Source organism: Anopheles gambiae, chromosome 3, assembly GCF_943734735.2.
Source record: "Anopheles gambiae chromosome 3, idAnoGambNW_F1_1, whole genome shotgun sequence".
NCBI classification, from domain to species: Eukaryota; Metazoa; Arthropoda; class Insecta; order Diptera; family Culicidae; genus Anopheles; species Anopheles gambiae.
Genome location: NC_064602.1, coordinates 8,799,835 through 8,819,598, shown reverse-complemented (window position 1 = coordinate 8,819,598; position 19,764 = coordinate 8,799,835). Strand labels below are relative to the sequence as shown.

Genomic DNA, 19,764 nt, shown 5'->3' with positions numbered 1-19,764 from the left:
CTAATGCCTAATGGGGAAAGTGGGCAGGTTGTTTGAAAGTGTTTAAATAAAATTAAATTTCCCATCGACTACAAATGGCATCACAAAATGCAATATGAATTGATAAAGCCAAGTGTGTGTGTTTGGGAGCGTAATGACCATTTCAATCAATAACTAACCCACAGGAAAACCCATTTACAACCCCCAAAACAAAGACAAGTCCCAGGTCGTGTATGACTCACGCGGGACCACTTTTTATTGGACCATCCACTCCCGCGGAGGAACGTGGCGTGGAATTTATATAACACCACACCTGTGCACCCGTGTCCGGTCCAGGCTATGTGCAGAAAAATGCATTCCATGCTCGTGATATCATGTGCGTGCCCTTCTCACTAGGGCATCCGGTTCTTCATGGGAGGACCCATTTCGAGCGCATCAATCAAGCAGGGCCAACCGGTGAGTCAGCCTTCCCATTATCAAAATCAACCGGCGAAAGCAAGGAGGCTGTTTACGTCCTCCTTCCCGGGTCAAACCGGTCAGCCAGGTGGTAGCCCTCCGGAAATGCTTGCCATTCCTGCTGATGACGAGCCTCCCGGGGCGCTTCACATCGAGCAAACAAATAAGAGTAAATCATACGATCAAGTTGATAGCAGAAAAGAGCCAAAACTACAAAGAGAAGAACGAGTGAAAGTGATGATTTAACCAAATTGGTGCAAACCGGTGCAAGGAAGGTGCAGAGATGTGCAAGTGCAATTTTAGTAATTTCATTATTTACAGCTGATCAACACACGATCGACCTGATCGCGTTCTGTTCCCGCCCCTGAAGCGTAATCGCTTCAACTCGTTCCTTCACTCTCACTCTATTTCACATCTGTGTTGGCGCTAGGTAAGGCCGGGATAACGGACTGGCAGACGAAGGCGCGAGACCGTGAGCGGTTTCGGACACTCCTGAGGCAGGCCAAGACCGCAAAGCGGTTGTAGCGCCGGATAAGTAAGTAAGTAAGTTGGCGCTGGGTCTCCCAGGTCGCCGGCCGCTGCTAACTAGATTAAGCCTGCGTGTAGATGGTTCTCCCAGTCTCGAGCACGGACCGTCGATCGTTCTCGTCACAATGAGGCTGATTGTGTAAAGGGGAGCCAGTGCACGTCAGCACCCCAAGAACACACACGCGAAACAAGTGTTCCTTAGCACTTTGCACTACGACCGACCGGGTCGCAACCGTTCGGCCTAACCGGAACACGGGCACGATCGAACGCGACCAGACGCGAACACACTGACACTGTCCGGACGACCGTTCTTTCTCTCACTCTCGTTAAGGATTTGGTGCCTTCCGTGCTCAACCTACGCAACTACACGCCGCCCCATCGCGACTGGAGCGAACCTTTCGAGCGAACTTCAGCGAACCGAAACGAGTTGCTGTATTAGCGGAGCGGTGTGTTGTTCGAATGGTGTCACACTGCCGTTCCCGGCTCACACGATACACCTACAGTGCGGAATTGAGTTTAATTTAACGAAATCACTCTTGTATCACGGGCACGATCACCATGTGAAGGAACTTTACGCACTGGCGGTGAGCAACAGATACACCGTGACCGAGACGAGGAGGGAAGCGTGGTACAGCGTTGGCACACACCATACACACACTGTATCGCACCGCAGCACCGTGCACACTTACACTTGCACACTACATTTGTTTTCCGCGGCGATGGGAGGAGGTGAAATTCACTAAAAGGAAGTGTTTAAGCGCCGAGCACGAACTTATTGACATCGCAACGGGGCATCTTTGCCGAAAAGTGTACGCAAAGGAGAGGGAATTGTTGTTCTTTTCCCAGCGGTTGTTGCCACTTTGGGTCTGCGGTCTGTGTTTTGACAGCTGGCATGAGGGGGGTGGGGGTTTGTTTACGTTTGCGACAAACGTCAAGTCAAGTGTCAATTGCTGACATGGTGCAAAAGGGTTACTTTTGAGTTGGACGCAAAGAAAAGCTGTTAAGAGCTGGATTTTACTTTTTGTACAAATTATTTGTAAATAATTTACAACATGCTTGTTATTGGAGTTCCTACAAAAGATTCTCAACATTCCAAAAGAAGTAAATTGTATTCAAAATCCCATCTAAGCTTCCACGTGTTTGCTGCTTCTGACCGTTCGCGTGTGCAGAAAAGCCACAAAATACCGCTTGCTTTTATTTTATCCGATTATTTGTACCTCTATTCTAACTAAATCATAAGAGAAAATGATTTTTTGTTAAACCTATACCTAAACATTCATCCACGCGCTCAATTCGAGTGCTCCTTGCGCAGCTGCCACGCACCGATCGCGTACCGGAACCAGATCAGCATCAAATCCCGCCCCATCTGCAGCCACGACCAGAACGGCGTCAGCTTCGAACCCTCAATCTCCGTCCAGTTCACGGCCACCTCCTCGATCGGAATGTTGTACGACTGGGCGATGAACAGCAGCTCCACATCGAACGCCCACCGCTCCACGTGCATCACCTGGAACAGCTTGCGGGCGGCGGACCGCGTCACCAGCTTAAACCCGCACTGCGTATCCCGTATCTTCTTCACTGCGAACGTCCACACGAGCAAGTGAAATCCGTGCATCAGTATCGTGCGGAAGAAGGTACGCTGGGCCGTCGCTTCCTCCTCCAGATGGGCACGGGAACCGATCGCGAGCGCATCGCGTTTCCACTCCGATCCGCTCAGCTCCATCATGCTGCGTTCCAGTTTGCCATAATCGGCAAACTTGGTCGCTCCATCAGCGTCCGCAAACAGCAGAAACTGGCCACGGCTGCTAAGCATTCCCATGCGTACCGCACCACCCTTGCCGCGGTTTTGTACCAGGGCCAGCACGCGCAGCTTCTCTACGCCATACTTTTCCACGTACTTCATCGCAACGTCCACCGTTCGATCGCGGCTACCGTCGCTCACGATAATCACCTCGTACGTGAAGTCTTTCTCCTTGCGGGCACGCGCCTCCAGATATTCCATGCATTCATCCAGCATGATTGGCACTGGAAGAATGACAAAAACGAAACGATTATTTTCACATTTCTAGCTGCCCATTCCGTACACGCGCTGCTTACGTCTTTTTTCCTCGTCAAAGGCGGGTACGATCACACTCAGCTTCAGCGTGGGTTCGTCCTCCAGCGATGGGAACGGTCGGTTGTCACCGGTGCTGGGATCTTTGTAGTACTGCTCATCCTTGAAGCGTACAATTTTTGGGAACGCTGTGGTCGTAATCTTTAGCACAATTCCTAGCTGTAGATGTAGAGGAAAGGTTAGTTGTTTTGCCTCTTACATCCAACACACCAAGCGGCCATACCACAACGAAGAGGAAAAATATAGATCCGGAGCCGATCAACAGTGCCAGCTGGACAAACTCGGTGGTCAACATTGTTCCGGATAGAAGCACCTTATGTTTTACTGATTGTACAATTTAGCGTTGCATTCTTTCCTACTGGCGGCACACCCGAAACGCGATAAACTCCTGATATATAGGTGGCGAATCGTTTGTTGCTTGCTCAGCTGCAGAAGTTTGCGTTTTTTATTTGCCACAGCAGCGCAGAAAAATGAAACGCCGACCAAAACATTCAAACGTCAGCTGAAACACGTCAGACACGCCAGAGGTGGCAGTGTTGCCATCGCGCATTGTTGACATGTTTTACAGTGACAAGAGCGCAACCTTGTACAATGCATTGTGTGGAGCAATTTGGCTAGCTCAATTCAAATCCCTCGTCAATTTTAACAATTAAAATCCTAAACATCGCAATAATAATGGTTTCGGACAATTCTGGGGAAGGAAAATAAAACTACACAACACACGTAAAATTTTATTTGACACGTAATGCTCGATTTTATTTCTTCTATACACCTACGAAAAAACCTGTATGGGGATCTTACAGATGGTTGATATAAAACGTTATTTAAATGCTTATGCCTATTTTACTTTTTTCATTTGAATTTTGCTCGAACATGAAAAACGCTCGCAATTGCGCGTTTCAGTTGCGTCCTGTGTGCTTTTACTTTACAAAGCCCTAATGGGTGATTGGTTGCTAAAATAAATTAGCCATCCTGCAACAGCAATAGAAGCGTTCGTTTTCATGCAAAGATGAAAAAGTCAAGCTTCCACTTCCCCAAGGATACATTATTTTTAAAACGATGGACAATGTATGTCTGATGATAGGATTACGATTCACGGCTGAGTGAATCAGTTGTGCCAGTGCTTAGACGGCAATCAGCTCAAACTAGACATAACAAAACCACACACATCCCGGACGATAGTTCAAAAACTCCAAAAAGCCCCATTTTACTGATCTGATTTGCCTTCAGAATATTATGACTACCCCTACGGACTACGTAAGATTTTTGTTGCTATAATTCTGCATTTACACGCTTTGCAATACATACTCAGAGGTGGTTCGCCAATTCAGTTGATCTCCCTCTCTCTCTCGCTCTCTCTTTCCGGGTCCGAATCAAAGCGATTTGCGACGACACAGCACGATGCAACGATACACTCGCAAATTGTTATGCACTAATAACCCATCGACGGGGGTTTATTGTACCATTTCTGTGTTAACTTATACATTCACCACCGGGCAATAAAACTACGCAGCGGAACAGAGTGTGTAATTAAATGTTTAAACAATATCAAGATGTTTCATTGAAATTGGTTCCATTTTACAAGAAGTTTTTTTTTAACTAACTGTGATTGTTTCATTTAAACAACACTGTCCAATTAGCACAATTTGCGACGTGTCGGTTAGGAAAAACAAATATCGTAAGGTTGAATAAAAATTATAATGAAGTTAGAACTATGCTTACAAATTAATCGGTGTTCCGCGGTCCATCCACAACAAGAGCGCGAGTTTTCCGTTGAACCTTTGAAGCCGTCTGCACGATCATTGCGTTTATTAAAATCGGGTGCGGGCTGCAGCACGCACGAACGTCGGACAGATCAGCTCTCTGTGCAGTCCTATCCGCTACTACCTGCTTTGTGTGGTTTTGGGATGTCTACAGAATGATAGATGCTTACCGTCTGGATCGTTCGCGTGACCGGGACCGCCGGCGTCGATCGTTGTGCCGATCGTTGTGGCGGTCGCGCTCACGGCTACGGTCGCGGCTTCTCGATCGGCGGCTGCTACGATCGGGCGACCGGCGACGATCGCCTCGGTCACGCTGATCGCGATCTCGATCACGACTGCCAAACAATAAAGCAAAAGCTGATTAATAATAAATCACCAAAAAAGCTACATTTTAATTATGGCTTACCCTTCATTCCGATCCTTCCGATCATCACCCGGTTTAATTTCGCGACTAAAACAAGAAAAAAGAAACAAGTTAAATTCAGTTTCATTTTGCAAACTCAACAGACAAACTCACTTCGTATCCTTCCGGTCACGGCTGCGGGCCAACGCACGGGAACGCCGATCCAGCTCCCTGCCGCCGACGTACCGCGATCGGCTCCGATCCTCGTGGTCCCGGTCGCGCCCCGTCTTGCGCAGCTCCTTCTGCCGCGGACCGGCCGTCTTCTCCAGCTCTGCCAGCTTTTCGCGAATGGCCAGAAAGCCCAGATGTAGCTTACCGCCAAAGTGATCCGCCAGCCGGATGTCGTTGTCGTGGATGCCCAGATAGGCCGAGCAGACTTCGCAGACGCGCAGCTTCTGCTGCTGGTAGGTGCTGGCCGGTATCGAGCTGCGATACTCCTGCTCGGCGCGCGTCTTCTCCGACCGCAGCTCCTCGATCTCCGACATCAGCTTCATGCTTTCCTCCACCTGTCCCGCCTCACCTAGAGCCTCCGCTTTAGCAAGTTTCTTACCGATTTCCTCCGCCAGCTCGTGCACTGCGTTCGCTTTGGCGGCCACCTCGGCTGTTAGCTCCTCCTGCGTTTCGGCGAGCCGTTTCTTGGCCGCCTCCGTGCGACGATCGCAGTCCGCGATGAAGGCTTGCAGATGTTCCATTGCCTAGCGGAAGCGGAGGGAGAGAGTATGTCAAATTATACGTCGTTATACTTATGTCCTAAACGATCAAATACTCACATCAACGTCATAGTAGTAGTCCTTGTTCTTTGATGCATTTTCGTAGTCCGCTCGCAGGGCCAGATCGTGCACCTTAGGACACTCGCCAAGGTCCATACGCTACAGACACACGGACACACACAGTGACGTCACGTACAAAAGAACGAAGAACGAAGGAAAGATGGAAGAGAAGGAAAGAAACGAAACACTCGATCGTTTAGTACAGGAGGCACAGACAAACACGCAGCCAAAAAGACAAAAAAAAAAGGAAACTCAACTAAACTTTTTAACGCTATCTTATTGTAAAAAGGCAATACTTTAAACGCAGCATAGAAATGCGTCTTCAGCTGCACTGACCGCACACATCAAACAAAGGAACAATAGGTTAAGATTGAAATTACTATAGGAATTTATAACTTGCTTGATGGAGCAGCGCGCGTGCACACGAGAGAGAGAGAGAACGCATTCGACAACAAGAAGACCTGAAAATCAAAAATGTTTTGCTTATTTTGGTACAGATGTTAGATGATGTCGGATACCGGATGTTACAGAAAAGGAAACCTAGTTAAAAATATAAATTGGATGATGTTTGTTTGTTACTCACCAAGCAGTTTAAACACCACACACCTAGAGATAATGATAACACGTTCCCAAATGTAGGAGAGCGATCGTTTTTGTTTTAGTCAAATTATACAATTATATACCTTTCTCTTACTGCCCTGCATGTCTACTTCACAGATATAGTAACTGGGAGGAGGTTTACTAGTACTTTAATTATCCTTTTAAAATGCTATTCATTTCCTGTTTTTCTGGAAATGACTTCATTTTTTAATTATTTTTACGATTCTTGGTTATCTTTCTAAAAGCAAACTTCAAAATAAAGAGACACATAAAACTATATTCTACAAATAAATTAGAAGAGCTTTTTGTCATAAATAAATTGATAAATAAAATCTGGGCAATTAATAATGCTCTAAGGTTCTGATGTAGTATCCTCCTGTTCAACGCTTCCTATTTGCCTGCCTAAGCGAACTACAACTTTTGTCTCTTATCGGTAGTATTTGCATTCTCACAAACACAATATTTACGTACCCGTAAGCGTATCACACACCAGGACAGTACCCAAACGTCGGATGAAGAAGCTATGTCAGGGGGGCTTTGCTCTCGCAAGTGTTTGGATTTATCCTTCATTATTAATACGTACCCAAGACGAACTACACACTAAACGCAGACTAGGGCGGTGTGGTGCACAAAACCAGAGGCACATTCCCGCAGATCTTTCGTCCACAATGGGCCCCCAGTCACCATGACACAAATATGATTCTCTGTAGACAATTGGGCTTATATTATCGAATGCCGAAGTTTCGTGGGAGAAAGATAGGACCGATACGCACGAATCGTCAGGCAAATTACAAATCAATCAAAACTAAACATTATCATCTATACACAGCTGGGTCAGAATAAAGGGTACTAGGTGTCGAGAATGGGGTAAGGAATATTGATAATTGTTTTTTTTTCTTCTCTTTTTTCGACGGCAAACATTGTAGGAAACACTTACGGTACCCGGGCCAGGAAGCGTCAGCAGCAGCCACTGTCTCTGAACAAAAGTGCAACCACCAAACCCCCGGACGGGCCGGTTGCTTGCCCGCACCGCGTGTAGCGTGGGAAAGGTAGGTAGGTAGGGCAAATGGGTCGGACAACTAGAAACTGCTTGGCATCGTTGGAGAGCGGGTAATGAGCGGGCGACAGGATGTACTGTTAAAGGATTTCTTTGAGTAGCGGTCAAGAGATGTGAGTTTGGGTACAGTGTTTGTACTTACGACTCGGCTTCAGTCTTATTCTCTCCCATCATCTTCATCATCATCATCATCATCATCATGACTCTCTTATCAATCAGTGCGTTAAAGAAGGATGGTTGCTTTGCGGGCGGACAACAAACGGTTCGCGACCATCGGACTAGTTCGTTTCTTATCATAACGCGAGTGGGTGCAGGCGATTGCGATTTGCTTGCTTGAACGAATCTACAGAGCAACGAGCAACGACGATGGCGGCCGCACGCGATACCGTGTGGTCGCGGGGTGGCCCTCCCCTAAGCGAAAGATGAAAGTTTGCTTTATATGCATATAGGGCAACATGCACACATCTAGTTATTCGATAAATTTGTTTTTTTTATTATTTTGGTTTGCTTACGGCTTGTGGTTTCCTGCGCTTCGCTGCGAGATAGCACAACTTACCAAATAGAATGCACACGCACCTTCGCTTTCCCTTTTTACTCATTTTGCCTGGTATGGGCTATTGTGTGTATCTTGCGTTTTTTTTTGTATTGGGAATGATTTTTATTGCTTGAAATTGTGAGGAAAAAGCGACGTGTTGTGACCGACGTCTGTAAAAAATAGAACAGAACCGAACAAGAGTGGGAAAGATAAAGTAACAGGAGCAGTAACAATCATACAGCACGCCCAAAAACACGCCAGCGCACTCTCCCACAGCAACCACGGCAACCTTTGCCGCAACCTTCTAAGCTTGCAAGCGCTTGCAAGTGTCAATCTAATTTGTACATTCGCTTCGTTCAGATACATTTGGGCATAATACTTTCCAAAAGACACGGGGAACAATGCGGGGGAGAGACGGATGTTACAACATCACAGAGGAAAATGTGGATAGAATTGTAAAGAGCGGGATGGAAGACATTGATATCTAAGCGTACAACAACATATCACAGATCCCCGTGTGTGTATGTGTGTGTCCCGTTAGCATTACTTACCGTGGAGGCCAGGATCTCGTGCGGGCAGCAGCCTAATAAAAAACTCTTACATACTTTGCTGTCGTAGAACTTGACCGAGTACCGATTGGTTTCGCCTGTAAAGTATAAAGAGAAGAAAGGAATCACTGCCAGCACTACACATTGCGTCTGAAGCAAAAAAAACTATCGTATAATCAGTCGACCCAGTGCGGTAGTCCCACAATATGGTTCCGCCGCCTCCCCCCACGGGGACGTCGTGAAGGTCCGCTGGGCAAAATTTCTACTCACCATTTCTAGCTGTTCCCATCAGCTGATCAAGCATTGCCCGCATTTGATCGTGTGCCGACATGTTGCCGCTCGCTTCGGTGCACTTTTTGTGCGGGAAATGTACAGTTTTTGCAGGAAAATTCAGGAAAAACTATGCGCCACCCAAGCAAAACACACTTTTTTCTTCTGCGCTTGTGAAAATTATGACAGTTGTCATGTACGCTGCCAGCCCTCGTGACAGCTCGTTATTGCAGGGTTCGTATCACTACAATAAATTGAGCAAATGCGGTGCGTGGTTTTCGTTGCATCAAATGACGTGTAGAAAATTGTTGATTTTTTTGTGTTGAAACTGTTGGATATACAACATATTCAAAGTTTTGATGATTTCTTAATTAAAAATTAATTGGGAAATCTATATGTTTTTTTATCGAATCGACAATTCTATTACCGTCCTCTAACCCTGCCCTCTCCAGAAGCACAGAGTTGACGTTTGCTGGGCAAAGCAGCAATGTTTACAATATTTTCAGATCATCACTTTTTTTTATTAAATTTTAGCGTTTTTACTTTGCGTGGGCTTTTAAGTCATTAAATGAGTAACTAAAACGTTACAGGTGATACCGTTACGGACAGTAGTCCGATGATCCACACAGCTGATTGAGAAACCCATTTGTTTACACCATGCAAATGCAGCTGGGCGCGATTCCCCCACGATAAGCAACGAAAGTGAAAGTGCCAGCGATAACGATGGCCACCAAGGAATGCGACGATAAAAGTGATATAAAAATCAAGGAAAAGCTTAACCTGCACGTCAAGAAACGATTGCAGGAAAATGGAAAAGAAGCATCGCTAGAGAAAAATGATTCCAAAGACCGGAGCATCCCTGCCAACACGGCAGCAGCCCCCAGCTCGTCCGCTGCTCCTCCGCGAGCTAAAAGACAGAAAACCACCAAAAGTTCCTCGAAACAGACGACAAACGCATCAGTGGCCGGAACAGGCTCATCGATTGCTTCGACAGCAACCCGATCCAATGATCTGCTCCTTTCGCCCGGAGCGGCCAACAGTAACGATACTACCAACAGCAGTATCAATTCCACCGACCAGGACGGCGAGCTCAATGATCGGGACACGTGCGACAAAGGAGATAAGGGAACGGGAAAGTCCAACCAGCGGGTTGATATATTTGCGATGATACTGAATCAAAAGAAAAGCTCCCTGCTGTGCGATCCGGAGGTGATTCAGTTTATGAAAAACCTGACCGAGGGCAAGAAATGAACATCCCCACGTTGACAGCCAATTTGTGTTCAGTTTGTTCTCGTACTCTAGTGCAAGATTGGAATTTTGCTTAAGTAATGTGCAATGTGAAATTAGCACTGGACTATGTGAAACATCAAAGCTTAGAGCAGATTAAAATAATAAAATAAATAGAGATAAACTCATTAAACATTCTGATGAAGGAAGTTTTTATTCAGCAATCAAATGAAGAATTGTTTATGTAAATGTAATAACTGTATCAATATTTTTTACTCTTTTTTTTAGACTTGTTATACCAGCATATATTGCTTGAATTATCATCAATACTTGTTGCATTTTTACTCAAATTTGTAGCTGCAACCTTCGTCACCGGTAAAGTCAAATAAAATCCGGCGAAAATGATTCGCTATTTCGCTCACTGGCGAAACCTGTCATTCTTACCCCCTCCATCGGTCAAAATTGTTGATTGGGTCCGTTTGCTTTGGAAAGATTTGTTTTGAAAGGTTGTCGCAGACAGCAAAAGCAACAAACACAACAACAATATTAACAAACCCACAAAACCAAAGCCAAAAGTGAGCGAAGAAAAGAAAAGAAAAGAAAACAGCGTAAAACAACACCACTTCACTATTTTTCGTGGTGGAAAATCGATAAGCGGCGAAGCTGTACACCCCCGTGTGCGATAGTGAGTTTTTCCTTCGCCGTGTGAATTGCTGCTGCTGCTGGTGGTGGTGTATTTCGCGAACTCTGGAGCGGGTGGAGGTGGCACTCGATTACATGACTCACTGCTTCGGATAAGCGTACGGCCGTGTAGTGACACCGATAATTCAATAGCCATACCATCGTCGGGGGCCATTGGAATGTGAACTGCACCATGGAGCGAGTGGAACCGATTAATGGCCCGCTGGAAAAGCGTACCCTGCCCTACGGTGATGCGGAGGATAGTGACGAGCAGCCTGAATCTCAATCGATGCTAGACGAATCAGTCGGCCCCATTGTGTCCAAAAGTGGTGATAAGAAATTTGGAATGTCTCGCGAGCTGGCCGACGGCGATGGTGGAAGTGGTGTGCAACGGTGCAGCGACGATGATGTCCGTGATGAAACAACCGAATCAACACGTCTCATCGATGAGGAAGAAGTGCAGAAGGGTGAAAAACAGGACGAGGGCGAACCCTCGTCCAACGGTGGCACAACATCGCCCGGATTGAACGGGAAAAACATTGCACTGGTACAGCCGAACAATCATCGACGGTCCGATGAACCGACCGAACTAAGCTTTGAGAAATGTACGTAAAATGCAGCGACTTATTCTTCCCTCCGCTCGTTTGTTTGCAAACTAATCGCCCCGGACCCGTGGGTCTGTGTTGCTCTTTTCAGTTCCGGAAAATCACGAAGAAAAACTGAAGCGCATCAAAATCGAAAACGCACTGGATGATCCGAAGACAACGCTCGAAACCTGGAAGCAGTTTGCCAAATCCGAGTACGGTCTGATCAATGGTGAGTTAGCGTTTCGCCAAGGTCGCTAAGCCATAGCGAACAAGAGGGAAACTCCGTGGCGGGTGTGAAAGTTAAATTACAACTCCACAAAGGCGGGTGTTCATGCGCGAACATGCAATGCGTGTGTGTGTGTGTGTGTGTGTGTGTGTGTGTGTGTGTGTGTGTGTGTGTGTGCGCGTGTTTGTGTTGATGTGTCTGCGTATATGGCGGACGTATGTTTTGCGCGTAAAGAAAATGCGCGCCGCGGGTGGCACACCGCGATTCAACGAGCCGCAACGGACAGCTCTATCGGGGTTCGAATCTTGCAAACGCAGTTTTATCGTGAATATGGCATTGGAATTAATTAGTGTGATAAGGTCTTTTTAAGTAGCAACCCATTCATTTTCGAACCCATTTCCATCCTCTTGCAGATGACTTGCGACGAAAAATCTGGCCACTGCTGGTCGGTGTTGATCCACAACAGGTCGATCCAGCCCCCTCGCTGGAGGAATTGAACAGCCATCCCGAGTACAATCAGGTGGTGCTGGATGTTAACCGTTCGCTGAAGCGTTTCCCGCCTGGCATTCCGTACGAGCAGCGCGTGGCACTGCAGGATCAGCTAACCGTGCTGATTCTTCGTGTCATCATCAAGTACCCGCATCTGAAGTATTACCAGGTACGCCAAGGCCTTTGTTACAAGCAGTTCAGTTTCAAAACTAATATATTTTCTATATTTTTTTAGGGATACCACGATGTAGCAATCACATTTCTGCTCGTCGTGGGTGAAGAGGTTGCATTTCATGTGATGGAAATACTGTCCACCAATCATCTGGTCGAATGTATGCAGGAAACGATGGAACCCACGCAGCGGCGGTTGATGTTCATCTATCCCCTGGTACGCCGGGAGAATGCAGCACTCTGCAGCTACCTGGAGAGGTAAGCACTTGATCGCTAGTAACGATCGCACCGTCTGTGCTCTAACGATAATTTACTTTTCTCCTTCAGATCGACGGTAGGAACACTGTTTGCTCTACCCTGGTACCTGACCTGGTTCGGGCACAGTCTCAACTCGTACCGTTCGGTGGTACGCTTGTACGACTACTTTCTGGCGTCCGATTTCCTGCTGCCGATCTACGTGACCTCCGCGATCGTGATCTATCGCCAGAACGAAATATTTCAGGAGGATTGTGATATGGCATCGCTGCATTGTTTACTGTCACAGGTAGGACCACAATTATACGAGTTAAAAGACAAAAGCCAGTAAAACACACTGATTATTACTCTTTTATTCCCATTACAGCTACCTGAAGATCTCCCATTTGAATATTTGCTAAAGAGCGCCGAGAATTTGTACCGAAAATATCCCCCACGGGTCATCGAAAAGGATGTCGAAACCATGATCGCCAAAGAGTAAGAAAGATCGCTTTGTTTAGACCAATGCTTTGGTTTACTTATGTCAAATTCACCTTTTTAATTCACCCTCACAGAAAACAGCAACGACTTAACGAGGAGCGCGAGCGTGAATATCGCAAACGGTACGGCAAGAAACCGCCCCCGGTACCGAACTCGATCATCAGCCGGTTTCTGCCCCATCTGCAGCTGTCCCGCCGGTCGGTCTTCGTTACGACCGCGTTCTCGATACTGGTCGGCTTCTGTGCGTACTACTACCGGGCGCACTACATACCGCTGGCGGCGGTCAGATGAGTGGAGCTGTTCCGAACGCGACTACCGTCGTCGTTCGTCGTTTGTGCCTCGTTGAATCCACTGGCCGCGCTTGGGCGACCCTGGTGGTGGTGGCATACGGGTGGCAGCGCACAGGTGCAGTAAAACCGAAACCGTTTTGCTTTCAATCGGCGAATTGTGATGTATTATTTCTGTCATGCTTCATCATGCTCTGTTTTTTTAAACGTGTTTCTTCATCGTACGCCCTGTTTATACGTTCCAGTCACTCTCTGTACTTTTTTGTTGTTGGTACGCTTTTATTTTATTCATTTTTTCCTGTAAATACGTTAGAACATTGGTTGCGTGCTTTTGTTATCGTGATGTCGATGTGGCAATATACCGTGTCGGTGAGCTTGACTGGCTGATATCTGGGCGGGCGCAGGATGAACAGAGCAGGGGAGGGAGGGTTTTTTTCGTCATCGAATAGTTTAAATATTTCATTTTTGTTGTGTCGATATTTTTTTGTACCATCGAGATTTATGAATAAAATTATTTCAATTGCTTACAAGCAGTGTTTTTGATGATTGATAAATGAGAAAAAAATGTAATAAAAACAATCTACGCCTCAATGTTAAACGCAATTTAAATGTTAATGTCAATGTCAATCAAGAAAGAAACGAAAATAAAATAAATGATCTTGATTAAAAAAAAACAGCACTATAAATATTGCACTCACTGTGTTTGTGCAACCCGCGGTGGCATTTTGCAATTTCGTTCAGCGCGCTGGCAACACTGGCCAACTGGACCGGCTGTCAAACACGTTGTTTGTTTACAATTCTCTCATTTAGCGCTTCTACAACGCTAATTGCGACTGGGCTTTCCGCTAGTTCGTGCGTTCGGTGCGTTTTTTACAAACCTTGCCATTGTCTAATTGTGGTTAAACGTTTTGGGAGGTTTTTTCCAATAAAAATCTGACCTAATTCATCACGAACCGTGTGTGCAAACGTGTATTTAGCTGCATCGAAAACAAACTGCCTCGGGCCACAATCCAAGCACCCATTGCCCCAGTTGGGACTACAGCAGTCGTGCGTCTCTTTGCAGCATTTTCTTGCAGCAACACAAAGGAAAAGGAACTTCACAGGTTAGATTTACGCTTTATTGCTCTCCTTCAGCTCCTATCTTCACATCATTCACAGTATTTACACAGTTCTATATAAATATACTTAATCCTATCGAAGAGAGAATTCGTTCATTGCGGAAGATAAATTGCTGTAGTAATGTGTTTTGTGTGTCATTTTCTTCTGCTTGTAGGTGTGACTCCTTCAACTGATCTTTGTGGCGTAAGTACGTGATTTCTTCTTTGGATGTGCCCCATTGGCACGTTTTACCGGATGGTTGTTGATGCGAATCACAACACACCATCATCATCATCACCAGAACGTGTCTTTCTTCCATGTTCACATTATTTTGCCCTGTCAATTTACCTTCTTCTCTCATACCGGTACCTAGAATACAGTGCAGATGCATCGGCCGATTACGGTGTGCAACGGAACAGACGATAAAACATACACAGAAAACACATAGTAATAATATCATCTAGAAAACAGCTTTCCAGTCGCATTCTATTGCTCCTACCACCCGGGTACGTTCTTCTGAAGAAGCGTCCCAGCCCTTCCCTGCTGCTACTGCGCTTCCTTTGCAAAGCAGCTCTATCGTAGCATAATTATCCAAATTAAAATAGAATACATCACTGCTTAGTGCTTATTAGGGGGGGAGGTAATCGCTCGCCATATAGGGTGGATGTGTGGCTTAGAATCTAATCGCAAAGTCAGTAAACGCCAACCGCGAACAGGTGCCCCAGTTGGTGAACTCTGCCTTGTCGATTTTGCATCCAGGCGAGCCGGTTTTCGATAGCCAATCGACCCTGTAAAAGATAGGAAAAAAAGAAACGAATTAATGCGGTTTGTGGTTATAAAAGTATTTCAAATTGCTCGTGTAAAGAATTAAAGAGTGCTAACATTAGCAAGAAGAGGGATGTCTAAATACCATTACGGTAAACTATGTCCCTGCGGTCATAGAATTAGGTCAAACTCGCCGTAAACATGCACGGTGTCAAGGTTGAAATGTTCCCCGAATTTTGTGTATTTACTGGCTCGATCGTACACAATAATCGAAAACAACAGACGATCTCACATGATCGTGCCTGCGCGAAACGGGAGATGAAAATCTTTTATCATAAGCATGTGCATACACTGACGGCTAATTTATTGGGCAATATTGGATGTAAAACTGTCTCATCTTCTTCGTTGAAGCATTTTGCAATCCTTTGCCACATCGAGTTGGATGCGCATATAAAAAGGGCATAACGATGAATGGGTGACGAGCGATAAACATTTGTCGAATTGTCGTCGGGTCGCCGGGCGAGGGATGAAAAGAGAACAAAAAAACAGAGCGCCTTTGCGCCTTCTGTCTGCGTCTCAAGTGTCACTGTACGCTGGTAGAAATTGTTGCCCATTCGGTTCGGCGGTGGCGTCGTCCATTCGTTCGATGCCTCTGGGGCACGGGAACGTTGTTGAAAAGTTGCCAAAAAGATGGTTTTACAGCACCAATACCATCGAAAGAGCACCGAGAGCGCACAGTGCTGAACCAGACTTGCTTATTATGATTGGTTATTTTTAGAAAAAATAAACCCAAAACGAGATCCTGCCAGTTGTTGGCTCGTTTGGTTTGGTTGTCCTGTGTGTAAGCGAGTGTTTTTTTACATACGCAACACGAATGCAACCGACCATCGCGTGAAAGGGGAAATCCCAGCCCAGAAGCTAATCACTTTCACTAGAAACCGTTCTGTTTGAATTTTCTTTTTCTTCTGAGAGCTAGTTTTCTTCTAGGTCAATGTGATTTCCGGCACACACAAACAGGGTGAGAGGGAGGTGTTTTGCTGCGTTGCTGGTGTGTTAATTAATCTATTCTACAACCTTCACCTAGAAACATTTCTGCAAGCGGTGCTATTCCCGGCCAAACTTGACAATGTGCAACACGAAGTGTCCTTGCCGTCTTCGTTGCACTACAAGCTATGCTATGTACCGGAAGCCCTTAGTCTAATTGTCTAAATCACGGTTACGCCTGTTAGTGGATGGATTTGTGAAAAGGGAATGTCCCGTTTGATACTTACATTTTGCCGACATCGCCCTTGGCTCCCTGCATCTTGCCCATGATGGTGCCCTGCTTGGAGTTTTTCACCCATCCCTTGATGCCCAGCGCCAGACAGTTGTCTCGGCAGCACTTGGTGAACCCACATCCTGTTGGGGAAGCAAATAAAGGGAAAAATCATTAATATTGCTTCATCATTTTAGGTAAACAGATAACCGACTGACACGGAAGAGCAAATTAGATACAAACAAACGGGAATGGATATCGCAAAGACGTTCCCTTTCGGGTGTTTGACACGTGCATCCCGCAACGTGCAATGATGCGCATCGAAACCGTATCCCTTAACCATAGGGCACGATGCCCTTTGAACGAGCAAGCACCAACAGCACACGAGACGAGTCGCGCAAAAAGCCAACGACGCGACCAGCGCCGTATGTGAGAGATGGCCATAAATAACGCTCTCGACACAATGCGGCGTCCCAAACACAATTAAGTAATAGGATACTACACACACACACACGACGGACGGGGGTGGGGTTTGCGAGGCAGCAGAAGATCAACACGCGAACCCAGCGCGCTGGGCTAAAACTCGATGCTAAAAATATGCAACCGGTACATGAGTTTCTGGTACGTTCGGTTATCTGCTTCAAGACGCTGATGCTGCGGCTGACGGGACGGGGGGGGGTCCGATGAAGCGTGATAGATTTGTGTGGGACGATTAGTCGTCTCCGTGTGGGTGTGTTTGTGTGTGCACCCGCCTGTGGTGTTGCAAATTAGTAACCATCAGATTGAAGTCATTCGATTGGACACGTTTCGATTACGATTTCGAGGGGGACGGGAGTTTCGGTTTGGGTCATCTACGTCGCCGAATCGAACTGAAACGGACGATTTGTATTGATCTTCGCCACGGGTGTGTTAGTGGGTGTCTGAGGAACGTTCTAGAAAGACGATAAAATTCGGTCAAGCGGCTCGTTATTATACGTTGAAGCAAGAGAGCGTCGGCATGGTTGTCTGCTGTCCACGTTGTACAAGATGTTTCTCGTTTCTACAATTTAATTGTACGAGTAATTCATTCTGTTTCTAATCACTTGTTTTAAAGTTTGTTGAGACTTCAAAGGAAAGTTCCCGATAAGAACGTACACATCGTAGTACGTACTGCGAGTAACAATACCTCAAAACATGTCAATAAGTTAACAAAGTCATGTCGCTGCTTGTCAACTGAAGCGCATCGTCAACCATGCTGACAGACAATTGACCGATTGGGAGAGTAAAAGTAAACAGCTGACAGAAATAGGACATGGGAGATATTATTAGAGCCACACGTTTCGGGTTGTCCTTGCTTGCAGTGGAGCTCGTGTGGCATAAAACAAGATAAGCATGTTCAATCTATTGCTCAATTATTGGTATTACTTAAGCACCATGCTTATGTTCTCTGTTTTTTATGAAGGTTTGGTGTTTGACTCTATTAAAATTGCCTTTAACGACCTTTTGGTTTCAATAATTTAAACATTTGAGCTGTGATGACGTTGAGCATGATAATACTGTACAAAATGGATAAGTTAACTGCAAACGATAATTGCTTTGACGATAAGAATGATTGATCCACAACATTAAGACAATACTCCTAACCACAAAGAATGCACATTCGCAGATCACTTTCGCAGATCGATCGCACACCCCAATAGCGCACCAAAATGTCCTTAAACCCCGATCACACAACAAAACAACAAGCGAACAAGCACGCACCTTGCACCTGGCCGAAGATTTCGAAGTCACACTGCACCAGCACATGATCCTGCAGATCCTGGACACCCATGATGATTGCTTTTTGTTTCTGTTTCTTCTGCTCTTGCAACACTAGCAGCCCTGTTGTTGTTGTTGTTGTTGTTGTTGTTGTTGTAGCTGGCACGTTTGTTTTGTTGTCTTCAGCACGATCGATTGAAATCGAACCGCGGGAATCAATCAAAAAGCAGACCAGAAAGATCCCTCCTTTACTCGGACAAGGTCACACTTGTGTCAAGCAGTTTGCAGCACTGCTAGGTTTTCCGCTAGTTCCGAACTGTGGTTTCCGTTCCGTTGGGCAACTCACTGGTTACTGACGGTGGTCGCGTACGAGGATTGCTCATTTAGACTGTGCAAAACTCACGGCTCGCCGGCAAGAAGAAGTGTGTGTGTGTGTTGGTGGTGGGTTTTTCGTGCTTCTTCGTGATGCTGCCTTCAATCCCCCTGACGTGTGGGAAACGTGGTCGGAAGTGTGTTGGGTGGCTTTTTTCTTTACTGTCTTTTTTCCATCCCTTTCTCTCACCAATTCTGTTAACCAATTCCCGATAGCTGTTCCGCAGCTGACGCCCTGAGCATTGCGATTGCGCTGAAGGCTCCCACCGTGTCCCCAAGAGAGAGAGAGAGAGGGATAAGGTTTTTTTCTTCCCTTTTTCATGCTTTCCCTTCCTTCCGATCGGTTGCCCCGTGGGACGAAAATATCCACTTGCACGATCGTCTTCGGCACTCTGGTGGTGCGGTTCGGCGGTTGTTATCACCACCACCACTAGTCAGTACTAACCCCACCGACCAGTGTCGGAAAGGCCCGCTTGTCGATGTGAGTGAAAATGGATGTGTTGTGTTGTGGCGTTTTGGTTCTTTTTACAATGTCACTATTTGTGTTGTCTCCGTAGCACGTACGCAAGCCAACGACTGGTTGTGCCTCATCCAAGCAGTGGGGTGGTGGTTTTTTGAGGACCGATGGTCCGATGGGGGGCACTTGAAAATCCATTTTTATGTCAAATCTCTAGCCTGTAGTAGTTTCTAGAGGGCATTGTAAAGTGGCACCGGGGAAAGATGCCGGTCAGATTGGAATGCTTACATTTTTGTGAGTATTTTTTGTTCGAAAACGGTTCAGAAACACACGAACACATTCGTGTTTTTATTCGGCACAACGAGTAAAACGTTTTTATTGTACTATGAATTTGAATTCTTGAAAAGAAAACAGACATTGCTTTTTCGGATGAATACTTTGGCTCTTTTTTCCAAGTTTTTGCAGCATCTTTATTGTATATTTTTGTAGCAAACCTGCTGCTACCTACACCAACGTACATGATGCAACCGTTAATTGGATTTTTATAAAAGTCGGTGGAGCTGCCTGGTACTTTACATTCAGTTTTGATGGAGACGCATGGTCGGTTAAGACATTTGCTCACGATTTTGATTGCGGCAGATTGCGTTGTGAATGG

At 46.0% G+C, this 19,764-nt stretch overlaps 6 protein-coding genes across 12 annotated transcripts in view; 2 read left to right on the top strand and 4 right to left on the bottom strand.

The window, feature by feature from the left end:
• The window catches only part of LOC1277670 (tyrosine-protein kinase Btk), a 72,136-nt gene extending 70,289 nt beyond the window's left edge, over positions 1-1,847 (bottom strand). For 2 of the 5 annotated variants that reach the window (XM_061656245.1, XM_061656248.1), the window contains exon 1: positions 1,653-1,836. The gene's annotated coding sequence lies outside the window, so the exon portion shown is untranslated. Of the gene's footprint in view, positions 1-1,652 lie in introns of all 5 variants that reach the window. The other 3 variants (XM_061656247.1, XM_061656244.1, XM_061656246.1) reach the window with 3 other exon arrangements.
• A 241-nt stretch (positions 1,848-2,088) lies between these two features.
• LOC1277672 (dolichyl-phosphate beta-glucosyltransferase) lies at positions 2,089-3,622 on the bottom strand. Its single transcript, XM_317151.5, has 3 exons — positions 3,300-3,622; positions 3,061-3,235; positions 2,089-2,988 (listed from the first exon to the last, which is right to left on the bottom strand). Exons 1-3 carry the CDS (start codon positions 3,369-3,371, stop codon positions 2,252-2,254), a joined length of 984 nt encoding a protein of 327 aa, XP_317151.5. The 5' UTR covers positions 3,372-3,622; the 3' UTR covers positions 2,089-2,251.
• Positions 3,623-3,805: 183 nt separating this feature from the next.
• On the bottom strand, positions 3,806-9,232 carry LOC1277673 (putative RNA-binding protein Luc7-like 2). 3 transcript variants are annotated; one of them, XM_061656260.1, is made up of 6 exons: positions 9,023-9,232; positions 8,756-8,850; positions 6,013-6,111; positions 5,357-5,937; positions 5,246-5,290; positions 3,806-5,174 (listed from the first exon to the last, which is right to left on the bottom strand). In XM_061656260.1, exons 1-6 carry the CDS (start codon positions 9,081-9,083, stop codon positions 5,006-5,008), a joined length of 1,050 nt encoding a protein of 349 aa, XP_061512244.1. In that variant the 5' UTR covers positions 9,084-9,232; the 3' UTR covers positions 3,806-5,005. The 3 variants fall into 3 exon arrangements, with proteins under 3 accessions (XP_061512244.1, XP_061512246.1, XP_061512245.1); XM_061656262.1 differs by lacking the exon at positions 9,023-9,232 and having other exon boundaries at positions 6,013-8,374; positions 8,756-8,851; XM_061656261.1 differs by lacking the exon at positions 9,023-9,232 and having other exon boundaries at positions 6,013-7,746; positions 7,812-8,849.
• Positions 9,233-9,460: 228 nt separating this feature from the next.
• Positions 9,461-10,442, top strand: LOC5668282 (uncharacterized). The gene has a single exon (XM_001688951.2). It carries the CDS (start codon positions 9,746-9,748, stop codon positions 10,271-10,273), a length of 528 nt encoding a protein of 175 aa, XP_001689003.1. The 5' UTR covers positions 9,461-9,745; the 3' UTR covers positions 10,274-10,442.
• A 267-nt stretch (positions 10,443-10,709) lies between these two features.
• On the top strand, positions 10,710-13,952 carry LOC1277674 (TBC1 domain family member 20). Its single transcript, XM_317154.5, has 7 exons — positions 10,710-11,535; positions 11,627-11,746; positions 12,157-12,401; positions 12,468-12,661; positions 12,731-12,947; positions 13,026-13,135; positions 13,213-13,952. Exons 1-7 carry the CDS (start codon positions 11,124-11,126, stop codon positions 13,427-13,429), a joined length of 1,515 nt encoding a protein of 504 aa, XP_317154.5. The 5' UTR covers positions 10,710-11,123; the 3' UTR covers positions 13,430-13,952.
• Positions 13,953-14,529: 577 nt separating this feature from the next.
• LOC1277675 (acylphosphatase-2) lies at positions 14,530-18,711 on the bottom strand. Its single transcript, XM_061656266.1, has 3 exons — positions 18,284-18,711; positions 16,560-16,686; positions 14,530-15,311 (listed from the first exon to the last, which is right to left on the bottom strand). The coding sequence occupies exons 1-3, from the start codon at positions 18,351-18,353 to the stop codon at positions 15,197-15,199; spliced, it is 312 nt and encodes a 103-aa protein (XP_061512250.1). The 5' UTR covers positions 18,354-18,711; the 3' UTR covers positions 14,530-15,196.
• Between the last annotated feature and the right edge of the window lie 1,053 nt (positions 18,712-19,764).